Here is a 13,099-nt window from a genome sequence, read left to right as displayed (position 1 = left end):
TTTAAATAATCTGCGTACATGTCCACGTAGTTACTGTTTTCAGCGCTTTGTCTCCCTGTGTAGATCCATGTTTCCACTGAGCAATTATGTAGATTATGTATTTGTAAGTTACATGTTTGTTTTCGTTAACGCTGTATCGTGACCTTGCTAACCTCATTTTTTTTTTTCTAGGCCTGGGAACTTTTTGTAGATTCTTTGGTACTTTCTGTGTAAAAAAAAAATCATACGGTCTGCAGATACAGTTTTCCTTTCTCCTGTGCCGTCAGTATGCCTTTGGTTTTCTCCTTGCCTTTCCGTACCGGTGAGGGCGTCCAGCAGTGTTGAACAGGAAGAATCAGCACGAGTGAACGTCTTTGCCTTCTCACTCTTAGGCGGCAGACCGCTCACGGTTTCCATGAAGTCTGGTAGCTGCAGGTCTCTCATACGTACTCTTCAGCTGATGAGGAAGTCCTTTGTCACTACTGACGTCTGCCTTTTTTCTTTCCTTTTCAGCAGAAGACTCAGAGAGTGGCGTCTACATGCGCTTCATGAGGTCACACAAGTGTTACGACATCGTTCCCACCAGTTCAAAGCTTGTGGTGTTTGATACAACGTTACAAGTAAGTGTGCACCATTCGCACGGACGGCTGGCACGCCTCCACCTCGGGGACAAGCCCGACGACACCCCACGCTCCGCACGTGGTGTGTCGTGCCCCCACATCGCTGTCGTCCGCGTTCTCGGTCCCCGTGGCAGCCGTGGAAAGAACGTGCCATAAACCGCTCTCTTCCTCCAGATAAGGGCGGTCGTTCTGGAGTCAAAGAGCTTAAATGAAAAGTTTAATCCATAGATTCTAGAATTCAATAACTCAGTCCACACAGCTGGTAAGAGGCGGGGTCTGTCTCGCATGTTAGAGCCTGAGCTATTAACCATTAAACTAATGCCTCCCTCAGGATAGCCCGAGCTTTTCTCTTAGTTACGTAGTAGAATGTACAATAAATTAATTTGAAATAATACTGGTTAAGAAAAAAAGGACTAAGGTAGATCATCTCTTGAGAGAGAGCTCTGTTGATCTCTTTTAGTAGAAAAATTTTGAACCCGGTCATTTTGGTATTAAAAGTGTGCTTGTCGCAGCTAATTTTGTACCAATCATTTGTGACCTAATCATGCGTGAAAAGTCCTGGACAATACAGTCGACGTAATGATCAGATTACATCCAATGTGATAGGTATATACGCACATAGGTATCTAGTGTGCGTATTTGTGCATAAAGCTTTACAAAGGAGTGTCTTCGCTTGTGCTCCCAGAAGCAGCCACCGAGCCAGGAATTGGTGGGCTCCCAGGGGACCGGAGTGGGGGGACTCGGGAAAGCAGAAGCCCTTCCAGGCAGGTTGTGGGCAAAGGTGTGAACTGGCCCCCCCGCGGAGCTCAGGTAGGGGGAAGGTGCCCCAGCCTCTGTCACTTCTTCCGGGGCCATCCCGGGAGATATGTGCCCAGACGGGGCCGGCTCTGCCCCACGCTCTGGGCCTCTTCTCGTCCCTCCCACAGCCTGGTTGTCCCTCCCAGCAACTTGTCCCTGTGGCTCGTCAGACGACACCTGGTGTCTTGTGGCCACTTTATCCACATTCAGCGTGGGCTACGCAGGACTCAGGAACATGAAAACGGCTTGTTCTTGTGTAATGTCATTTCCAGCTGTGTTTTTGTCATCATCTAGAACTACAGCTGATTTCTGTAACCTGATCTTCTATCCTGTGACTTAGCTGTATTCGCTTCAGACCAGGTAACCTTCAAGGTTGCTTCTGAACCCTAAGACCCTCTGATTCTTTGACACGGCGAGGACAGGGAGGCGTCCGCTACGCTACCATCCAGGGAGCCCGGCAGACAGTAACTTCAGGAAACTCAGTCTCTGCTGCTGTAACTGCACATTTCAGTAGGAACACAGCTGGGAATTCTCAGTTCCCAAAATAAACTGCTGCTAGATCACCCCACTTCCCCCTTGTTCCCACTCCCCAAAAGGCGTGTTACTTTTCCAAGAACCCCATCCCTGACCCTGGGTTTTCCACCAACAGAAAAGTAAGTGATGGCTGATAAGACCTGTATCTGCTTTCCCTCCTGCTCGGCTTTTCCCTTGTCAAGGAGTTGACTTTCTCCTGAATTTAAAATTGAGCCGAGTGAGCGATGCTTGAAAAACGGGATGTTTTGTGGGTTGTCAGAGGTCACTGATCCAGTGATATCACCTTCCTAATTAATAGAAGCTGTGTGCATCATCCCCTGGAAGCCACGAATCCTGTGAGGCCCTCAGCTTTGAAGGAACTAAAATTTGTCACCAGGGGAAGGGGGGGGGCTGTCACGGGGAGAGCAAAGTTAAGCAAGCATTTGAAGGGTCGGAGCAGAGTGTATTGTAGACACAGATCGCAGTAGTAGTCGTCGATCCATCTCGGGAGCAGGGCACATAGTAGAGAGATGGCCAGAAGAGAGAGTGCCAGAAACAACCACGTCTCCTCACTGAGGGGGGGGGCAGTAAATCCTGGGATGGGCGTATCATAGAACACCATGTAGCCAGTAAGAAGAATGGAAAAAGTGTTTGTCAGAAATATATTTTTAAGGGGCATTTGGGTGGCTCAGTCGGTTAAGTGTCCGAGTCTTGATTTCGGCTCAGGTCCCGATTTCCCAGTTCGTGAGTTTGAGCCCGGCACGGGGCTCCGTGCTGATGGTGTGGAGCCTGCTTAGGATTCATATTCTCTCTCTCTCCCTCCCTCCCTCCCTCTCCCCCTCTTCCCCCCTCCCCCTCCCACCTCTCTCCCTCCCTCCGCCCTCCCACCCACCTCTCTCTCCCTCCCTCCCTCTCAAAATAAGTAAATAAACTTTCGAAAAAAGAATATATTTTTAACTAAAAAAAAAAAAGCAAGTTGCAGAATCATACATGTATCATGACCATGTTATTCTGAGGGTACACAGTATCAGAGTCATAACCCCTAGGCGCAGACAGGCGTGGGAGACAGAATGGACACATGGAGAAGGTTCAGATGAATGAAAGGCTGCCCCCAGGGGAGGGGAAAGAACAGTCTGGGACGCGGGTTCAGCCCCCACTGTCGGTCTCTGAGAAGCCCGCCCGGGTTCCCGTGGTTGGGTTCTGCAGAATCCCCACTTCGAGCTAGCGTGAACGGGGGACCCGCATCCGGGCGTCGCTGTCCTGGCACAGTGGAGACCACAATGACAGCCCGCAGCTCTGCCCGCTCGGGGCCGGCGGTCCCCACTGTCCCGGGGCTGCCCCGGGTGGAGCGGTCCCTGCCACCTCTGTGCCCCCAGCTGGGGCCAGCCTACCGCGGGGCGTGTCCGGAAAGTGAGCCGTTTCTTCCCTCCTCGGGAGTGCCGCCAGACCGCGGGTGTGGACCGAGGAAGGGGAGGCACGCAGGCTCCGTCCCCGACACGCCGTGTCCATTTGCCAGCCGGTGGCCGTGGCACACGCTCGGCAGCGTGGCTGGACGGTCAGATGACACCCGGTCACGGGAGCTCGGGCGGCGCAGTCGCCGGGCATCGCGGGTCCTCGTTCTGTCTCGACCGGGGCCGAGCGGCAAGCCGGGGGCGGATTCTCAGCAGGAAAGCGACTGGCTGCAGGAGAGGGGGTGGGTTTTCGCGGCTGCTCTTCCACACCCTGGGCAGGTGCCCTGTGGCTCTCCTGCAACACCTGATGGGGCTTCGGGCAGGATCTCTGGTGTTGACTTTGCTGGTGACGGGCCCGTGTGCGCGAGGAGCCTGGACTTGCTCCGGTCACCGGAAGACAGCTTCTATGGGCGACTCAGCCAGTGTGTCAGACTTAGCCACTCACACGTGCGCGTTGCTTCCAGAAACCTCCCCAGCCGTGTGCGGCTGGCAGGGCGCGTGCCGGGCAGCCCCTTGAATTCCACCGGGAGGAGCTGTGGCTGATGCTCCGGCCTCCCCCCCGTCCCCCAAAAACTCCCCGTCTCGTTTCCTTCCGTGTCACCGAGGCGTCCGAAGTGTTGCCGCCTTCTGCCCGTCAGATCCAGTCGGCGCAGTGTCGTCAAGGTCGTGGACCAGGAGGTGGCAGGTGGAATGTCGAGGTGACGAGCCTCTGTGCAGAAGCTTTAAGGCGGAGAGCAAGAGGGCAACGTAGCCCGGAGGCACGTGGTCCAGGCGCCCTGTGCCGGATGCTAGCACACTGCTTCCGGGGGTCTCCGCAAGTTGCCGTGGAGAGAGAGTATGCGTCTGGGCAGCAGCGACAGGTTCCCCGAGACGCCACATCTGGGACAGCCACCCAAGAGTGGGGCGGGGGGGGGGGGGGGGTGGGCATTAAGAATTAGGTAGGCCTTCCCTACGTAATTTCTTTTTTTAGCAACACTCTACAAACATAACCATTCTCAATAGACTTGTTTTTTTCAGAGGAGTTTTGGATTCATGGAATAGCTGAGGAGTGAGTGTGGAGCTCCCAGACACCCCGTCCCCAGGTCCCCACGTTTCTGCCATCTTCCCTCCACGTGGCACACGCTCGTCACGGTTCACGAGATTATCACCGGACTTTTGGCCTAATGTCATTTTTCTGTCCGAGGATCCCACCGAGGTGGTTCTGGGGGATTTGGTCATCGTTTCTCCTTAGGCTCCCCTTGGCCGTGGCAGTTTTTCCAGACTTCCTTTGCTTCTGTGGCCTTAACGGTTTTGAGGAGCGCTGGGCAGATCATTCTGTAGGATACCCTGTTGTCGGCACCGACCTCGCGTTCTTCTCGTGGTCAGACTGGGGTTATGAGCTCAGGAAGGAAGACCACAGAGGTACGGTGCCATTCTTACCCCGTCATATCAAGGGTGCGTACTGTTAGCACGTCTTACCACCGTTGACCTTAACATCGGTCACCTGGCCCAGGTCGTCTTCGTCAGGCTTCTCCACTTCCCCGCTGTCCCTCTGAGGAGGAAGCCACTGGGCACAGCCCACGCGTACGGGGTGAGGAGTTGTGTTCCACTTCCTTGGGGGCACAGGAACTGCCCAAGTTAGCTTATGTAGTAAGCTGATTGATACAAATAATGTATTAATATCCCATTTCTTTATTCGGTCCTGTATGTCAGCAGAGATTTGTAAATACAGGTGTTCCATTCAATTATGATCCATCACTACTTTATTTTCTTGCTCAAACTATTTCACTGAGTATAATTTTTAGCAATGCCAACGAGAGAGCGAACGGCAGGCATCCAAATAAGTGTTTGCCAAGCACACGTTTGTAGAACACGCAGAAAACAAAGAACGAAGAGCGTTTCATCAAAAGCAAGCTCGGGGAAGGGCGTGATGAGGAGGGGCCACCCAGGGTCATGTGAACTGGGGACCAGAACTGAGATCCGTAAGTGCAGAGGGGACAGGGCTTGCTTGTGTTAAAAGACAGAAGGAAAGAGAAGGCCGGCCTGTGGCTCGGGATTCACGCTGCAGGTGCCAAGAAAGAGGAAGTAAAAGTCTTCAGCTCCTTTTGAACTTTTTCCACGTCAAGGACAATGATCTTCAAAATGGGAAAAGTGCAATAAATGGTGATTGGAGGAAGTTGAACCCTGAGATGGGTGTGGAGATTATGAAGGGTAATCTCCGCGCTAAACCAGTTTGCTTTCTGATCCAGATGAATCCCGTTCTAGTGTGATAAGGGGTGTAGAAAGCAGATTGCCAGGCTGTCGGTGACCTCGGAGGGATTGTGGAAAGTGGTCTGTCTGTGCCCCAGGCTAGAGATGAAAGAAAACGAGATTCCTCAAAAAATAAAAAAAGCCTGTGGGTAGGGCGCGTGGCCCCAATCCCAGGTAAGACGTGTGAATGAATTATTCATAAAAGTAAAAGAATAGTAATCGCTAGGAACCTATCATGAATTGACCAAAAGGGCCACAGATTGAGCCCCATTTCCTTTTTGGACTGTTCCATCGGGGTGGTCAAGCCAGGACAGGCAAATCCCGGCTTCAGCCAGACAGCTGACGGAGCCTGGCACGGTGTCCTGGTGGACAGGACGCACAGTGCGGTCAGCTCGGTGCGCAATTTGATGGCTCGCTGTGGACCTCCAGAGAACGTTCGCTCATTAAATCTCAGCCTGGAGCACGGTTTCCAGTCGCGTTAGATGCCTGTTGTGCATCGTTTTAAAATCCTCTTAATGCCGCCTGTGACTCCAGCCCTGCCTCACCTCAGGCAGGTCCCTCGGGGTGGGGGTGACCCCCCCGGCCTGCTTTCTCAGCAGAGGATAGAAGCCAGTGGGTAACCGCCTCCACCCTGCACCCTCAGGGCAGGCAGTCCTCGGAAGATCCCACTGGGACTCCGTGGAACGGAGGAGTCAGTCTGCCCTTCCTGGCGGCCACCTCAGCCCCCCGTCGACATACCCTGCCAGCCCGTTTCAGCCCTGTCCTCCACACCTGCTCCTGGGGTCACAATTCCCAGATAAATGACTGCAGGCCAGGCTCTGCTTTCTGGGGAACCCAGGCTAAGAAACATAGGATTCTTTTACTCTAAGCCCGTCAACATTTGGGACGGCGACTTGCCTGCTGACTTCGTTGATGACGTCGTCTAACTTACGGAGGACTTGAGACCAGGTGGGAGAGCTAATCATAAAATACAGAAAGATTTCTCAACAAGCTAAATAATTCTTAGGACCAGTGAATAAGTAGATGGCATCCAGGACAAAGGAAATTCTAGCACCCGTATTCCCAAAAAGAATAAAAGTGGGGGCAAAGCACGTTGCTCAAACCGGGGGGAGGAGAGGGTGAACCTGCCACGGCCCTGCCCCCAAGGCTTACACACCTGGCGGGGCCCATGCTGATGCCCGTAGGCAGTGCACTGGGGACCAACATATGGGTTTTCAAAGTGAGTAGTACAAAAAAAGCTTACGATAGAAAATAGCAGCCTCTGTCCCTGTGCCTTACGCCCTTGTCACACTGCCCGGAAACAACCAGTTCGGCTATGAAATCTAGACTTGATTGCCGTGACACCTCAGTCCAGTAACTTCAGCCGTGTTTTACTTCCGGGTCTGGCGGCCCTGTGTTTCTGCTGCCTGTGTTGCCTCCTTCCTGCCCCCATCCTCCCAGTGTGTCCGGCTGTCAGGGGCCGGTGAAATCCTTCCCGGTGTGCTGGCATTATTCTCTCTCCATTCTGCTCACTGCTGAGCCCAGTGCAAACTGTAGTTAACGTTTCCTTTTTTGTACAATTCTGTGTTCTTCCTGGAGTCTAGAACTCTCCTGTGTTTTACTTTGACCATGTACATCTTTTCACACCTTCTGACTTCTTGACGGAATTTTCTGTGTGGTCAGACCTGTCGGACGTGTTTGCAGCTCCATTTGGAGCCACTCCTTCTGGGTCCTTTGTCTTCCTGCTCTGGCTGTCACTGCCAGCCCGCTCATTGCTGTCTCCTGAGCCTTCGCTTCTTGTAACACCTGTCTACTGAACATGTGCTTTCTGCTTCCTTGATCTGTTCCCTCTTTTGGGGGGGCAGCCGGGGGGCGGAGTACATTTTTTCAGGAGCTTCTGTCTTCGCCCACTCGGGCTGCACAAACCCAGCACAGCCTGGGAGCTTGAACAGCAAGAATTTACTTCTCACAGTTAGGGAGGCTGTAAGGCCAAGAGAGAGGTGATGGTCGCTTCACCTGCACAGTGAGGGCTCTCTTCCTGGCTTGCAGATGGCTGCCTTCTCACTGTGTCCTCACAGCGCAGATCTCTGCCACTAATCCCATCAGGGGGTCCCCAGCCCCAAACCTGATCACCTCCTAAAGGCCCTTCCTCCACGTACTATCAGTATTGGGAGTGAGGGCTCCAGCCTGTGAGTTCCGTGGGGACACGTTCAGTGCGGAACACTTGCCGTGGAAGCGTGTACGGGAGATAATTACACGAAATTTTAAATATCTGTGTTTCCCACGCTCACTTTACAGACAGCTGGGTATAGAATTCCATAATGAAAATAATTTTTATTTCCAATTTTGAAGGCATTATTCCCCTGCCTCTGACCATATTAGAAATCTGTTGTGATTTCTTTACATTTTTCTCTACCTTTTATACGTGGCTTTTTTCCCCTGTGACACTTTTGGGGTTTTCTCTTTCTACTTTGAACTCCAAAATTTCATACCGATGTGCCTCGTTGTGGTGATTCTCTTCACTGAGCCGGGCGGACGGTGTGCCTTTGGAACCCGGCGTTCGCGCCCCTCAGGTCTGTATTCCGTGTAGCGTGGCCTCGGTGATTTCCTTCCTGTTTCCTTTCCCTGGAACTTCGACCAGCAAGTCTTGGGCCCCCTGAGTTGGTCCTTTAATAGTCTTACCCCGTCTCTCTCTCGGCCTTTTTGTTCTGCTTTTTGGGAGTCTTGTTTTCTCGACCCTTCGGGTAAGACGCAGGTAAAACTAGGACTCATCCAGCTTTGTCCAGTGGCCGGTGAGTCTGGCTGGCTGTTCATAATGAAGAACGAGCACCAAGAATTTGAGTGGATACGTTGTGTTCACAAGTGGGCTTCTTGGTGAGTTCCACTGATCCTGTTCATCCCGGAACGTTCTCGTCTGTTTGTTGCATTTGTGGAGCAGTTTCTCCAGAAAATGGCCCTTTGTCAGCGACGGCAGGTGGCTGTGGTTATTACCTGATCGGAAACAGCCGTCCTGTTTGTTTCTGGCTCTGTGCCCACCCCCGCCAGGGCCTCCGGTCCTGGGTCTTCCGGGAACAGGGAGAGGCTGCTCAGCTTCTCTCCCACTCGGGCTCAGCCTGGCCTCAGGCAGGCCCTTCCCCTTGGTTCCTTGTTAACCCTCCCCCCCCCACTTTCCACCCGCAGGCCTCCTGGATCATCCCTTTTCCAGCTTCTATTCCCTATAGTCTGGGGGTGACCTTCCAGGAGGAACGATGGTCAGGAATGATTTTACTCTGCCATTTTTAAGCCGAAGGAGACACAAGGGAAACCCTGGAAATCACAGAAAGGGGATGAATTAGGTGCTGTGGCAGCAGAGAGAAGGGAGCACCTACTCTGATGGGAGTGACCCGGGTAGGTTTTGCTGTGGAGTTAGAAGTCCAAGGTCAGCTGGGTTTTAACAGGTAGAGTTGAAGGGAAGTTCCTTTGAAGCAGACGGGACACTGTGACGCAGAAGCAAAAAACAAGAAGTTCAGTTTGTGGGCTGGGGCTGGGCTGCGGAAGGGCTTGGATGCCTCACCTGAGAAAGGCTGGACGCCTCCTCCGCCGGGGACAGCTGTCAGCCCGGAGAGCTGCCTCCGGGTAGTGTTAAATCCACTGGGCAAGTCCCGATGCAAAAATGTAGTACAAGACCAGATTGGACGGTTCTAAAGAGCTCTGGCTGTTCATCAGCGTTAATTTTGAAAGCCCCACCATCTACTTCATTACTGAATATCGGGGCAAAACCGTACAGAGAACAGTGAAGCATCAGAGGAACCAGATTCCCATTTTAGGGAACTCAGATGTGCTACTTGGCATGAGACGGCCCAGCTCTCTTGGGGCTTGTTACTATTTTAAGAAATCGTTTCTTTATTAAAATTTTATGTTCCATCGTATCTAATGATTAACATTTGGTTGTTTGAAAATCCTATTAAAAGTACATTTTAGGGGCACCTGGGTGGCTCAGTCAGTTGAGCGTCTGACTTCGGTTCAAGTCACGATCTTGCAGTTTGTGGGTTCGAACCCCGCACCGGGCTCTGTGCTGACAGCTCGGAGCCTGGAGCCTGCTTCGGATTCTGTGTCTCCCTCTCTCTCTCTGCCCCTCCCCGGCTCATGCTCTGTCTCTCTCTCTCAAAAAATAAACATTAAAAAAAATTTTTTTGGGGGCGCCTGGGTGGCGCAGTCGGTTAAGCGTCCGACTTCAGCCAGGTCACGATCTCGCGGTCCGGGAGTTCGAGCCCCGCGTCAGGCTCTGGGCTGATGGCTCGGAGCCTGGAGCCCGTTTCCAATTCTGTGTCTCCCTCTCTCTCTGCCCCTCCCCCGTTCATGCTCTGTCTCTCTCTGTCCCAAAAATAAATAAACGTTGAAAAAAAAATTTTTTTTTAAAAAAAAAATAAAAAATAAAAAAATTTTTTAAGTACATTTTTAAACTGACAACACTTTGAGCAAATTGCATTTCAGTTGAAAAGAAATTTTCCGAGGTACTCAAGATCCCCCAAGAGTTTTTTTCCTGCAAATTGGAGCCAGACTGCACCAGTTTTCCTTTTGTTCTGTTTATCAGTTAACTGGCAACACTCCGTGCCGTCTGTAATTGTGAAGAATTTTCTAAGTCTAGTTTTAAATTGCTCTTCAGCTCCACACACATGGTGTTGGGAAAGCCAAGGTTCAGGAGGAGGTGCGGCCAGACCACAGCAGCCACAGGCAGGCCTGCCCTTCTGGGGCCTTGTGACACGGCCCGTGCGAGCACAAGGGTGTCTCGTCCACCTCACGGTGTTGTCCCGGGTCTTCGGAGGCTGGGACTCCTCCGCGATGTAGGGACATGTCAGCAGTGCCTGTGGGTGGGATCAAAACAGTGGCTGTTTCTCTGCTTCTGGCCGGATCCCTCTAGGGTGGGAAATTAAAGCATCTATTCTCTTTGGCTCTCGGTGCTGACCCCGTGCCGAATATCCTCACCTACGAGCCCGGTTAGTCCGGTGAGGAAGACATTACCTGTAAGCCTCATCGTGTACCTGCGAACGCCGAGGTTCAGAGAGGGTCAAGGGCCCGAGCAACCCAAGTGGGACTCTAGTTGGCCTGGCGATTTCACCCGTTGGAAAGAAAGGGGGCTGGGAGGTACTTTATGTAAGCATTTTCCTTATCTTTCGATGGTTCTGCCTCCTCTTGCAGAAGTGATGATACTTTTCACATTAAATTCTTAACTTCCTGTTTGCCGTGGGACTGCTGCCTCCCGGGGGGTTCTTCTCACAGTCTACCTTGCCACTGACCTCCAGCCCCAGTGTTCACTGAAGTCCGCACGCCTTATCAGTGCCTGACTTCCGTGTGACGGCCTGTGTGCCCCCACCGGTGGATTGGCCACATGCGGAGTCGGGTGCTGGCCTTTAGACGGCTGTGGCAACCTCACAGCAGTTATAGGGCTGAGTAAGAGCTTTTAGGTAGCAGATTAGTCAGGGAAGCGAGATGTTGTGTTTCTGAAGGAAGAGTCATTACATTTGAGAGAAAAATGGCTGTTGGCGGCTTGTAGCCTCTTTGAAAGCAGTTGTGTGTCTTTTTTCTCTAGCTGATTTTCTCTTGGCCTTTGATTCTTAGCATCTTGTCTGTGACGTGTGCTTAGGTGTGGTTTTGTGTGTGTTTAACCTGCCTGGGGTTTATTCGATTCTTCTCAATAGCATCCAGCTTTCTGTTGAGATGCACCTATTTGAAAAGGATTTGGAAAACATCCACAGAAAACCTCCACAATGAGTGTGGAGCTCACGTCACATGCCGCCTTTCTCTCGGGGATTGCGGCTTCTTGAATCTCGCCTGCGTGCTGCACACCGGTGCTTTCAAACAGAGATTTGTGTATTTTGTCTGGCTTGTGTAGTTGTTTCGTCATGGCCAAACTCAGAACCTTCTGGAATGGGTTTTCAACAGATACAGCCACTTAGGGTTTCATGAATGATGTTGATGAATGATTTTAAAATCGGTTTTCTTGGGGTGCCTCGGGGGCTCAGTCGGTCGAGTTCCGACCCGGGATCTTGGCTCAGGTCATGATCTCACGGTTCACGAGATTGAGCCCTGCGATGCAGACTCTGCACCGTTTAGAAAAGCAAGCTGAGCTGATAATTTAATGTGTTTTAAAATCGGTTTATCTGTGACTTCTGCCCCATATTCTTTGGCGGTATTTTCTAGGACCGCCATCCGGGATCCCCAGAGCGTCATCCAGATAGAGCTAGCAGACCATACACATTGGCACACCACCCCTGGGGGCCGTGTAGTTGCACAAGCGGTTATGAACGTCTTTGGGATTCTTGATTCAAGCTGTGGTTCAAAAAATATTTGGGCAGCTTACGGATGCCACTTAGTTGCCGATGCTCTCCCATGTCATCTGATTGGCCCTCGGGACCTCCACGTCCTCTTCCCTGCCCTCTGATGATCTTGTAGATCGTCGGACACAGTCCGGGACGGGGCTAAGAGAAGCATGGAAAATAATGAATGAGATTCCCTCACCCGCCAGCCGTCCCCGTACTCATGTAAGTGAACCAAGCGTCCACAGAAGTCGTGCCAAACAGAGGCAGAATGTGTCACCATAAAGGCATAAGCAGGTGTTGAATTGTTAACCCTAGTCTGATAGAAAGCCCTGGATTCCTGTAATTCTCCCCTTTCTTTTTACTGTTAAACTAACGGGTTTGGAATACAGTGGGTGGGGGGAAGAACTTTTTTCTTCCTTAGTTAAAAAGAAAACTATGCCACGTTAAAATTTTTTTTAAAGAAACGCAGGGTCACTGTCCCCGCTCCTTAATACAGTCTGATTTTCTGCTTATTTCTCTTTGATCTTTTCCATTTAAACACATATTGTATATAATTATAGCATAAAATTTTATAGTCTATGTTTTACACTGCCATAAACCTTTTTTCTTTTTTCTACTTCAACAGAGTCTTCTAATTTTTCTATTTGATGCTTTTTTTCTCATCTCGGTATGCCAGTATTTAATGTTCTCTTTTGTCGGGGGCAGATTTCTTTCCCAATGCCAATAATTAGAAATAATGCGACATTGAACGCCTTTGACTCCTACTCCTAAAATCTAGGATGACTCCATACTTCAGCAGAAAAAGCTAGCGCACAAACCGTATGAATATTTTCACAATTCGTCATACAAACCGAAGCTCAGAAACACAATTTATGGAGCCACACGCGGTTTTACAGCAGCACTTGCTTTAGGTGCTATCACTGAAAAATATTAGCCTTTTTAGCAGCTCTAAATAATACTTTACATTTGCCTTCATCTTCATTCCTTTGGTTATTAATAAAGGTGAGCCGTCTTCCCTGTGTTTATCTGCCGTCCGTATTTAGAGAATCCTCTTCAGCACTGAGCTTTTGGCTTTTTTTTTTTTTTAACGTTTATTTATCATTTTGAGAGAGGGAGACAGAGCATGAGCGGGGGAAGGGCAGAGAGAGAGGGAGACACAGAATCCGAAGCGGGCTCCAGGCTCCAAGCTGTCAGCACAGAGCCCGACGCGGGGCTCGAACCCACGAACCCG

The 13,099-nt window shown here is 51.1% G+C and overlaps 1 protein-coding gene across 1 annotated transcript in view; it reads left to right on the top strand.

Annotated features, from left to right (window-relative positions):
• Nucleotides 1–13,099, top strand: part of PRKAG2 (protein kinase AMP-activated non-catalytic subunit gamma 2) — a 260,976-nt gene that overhangs the window by 220,421 nt on the left and 27,456 nt on the right. Inside the window, 1 exon segment of the mRNA XM_043589972.1 lies at nucleotides 493–599. Within this exon segment, the coding sequence (XP_043445907.1) occupies nucleotides 493–599 (107 nt within the window).

This window comes from Prionailurus bengalensis, chromosome A2 (genome assembly GCF_016509475.1).
Source record: "Prionailurus bengalensis isolate Pbe53 chromosome A2, Fcat_Pben_1.1_paternal_pri, whole genome shotgun sequence".
NCBI lineage: Eukaryota > Metazoa > Chordata > Mammalia > Carnivora > Felidae > Prionailurus > Prionailurus bengalensis.
Note: the sequence above shows the minus strand (reverse complement) of the source record. Positions and strands in the feature narration are given on the sequence as shown.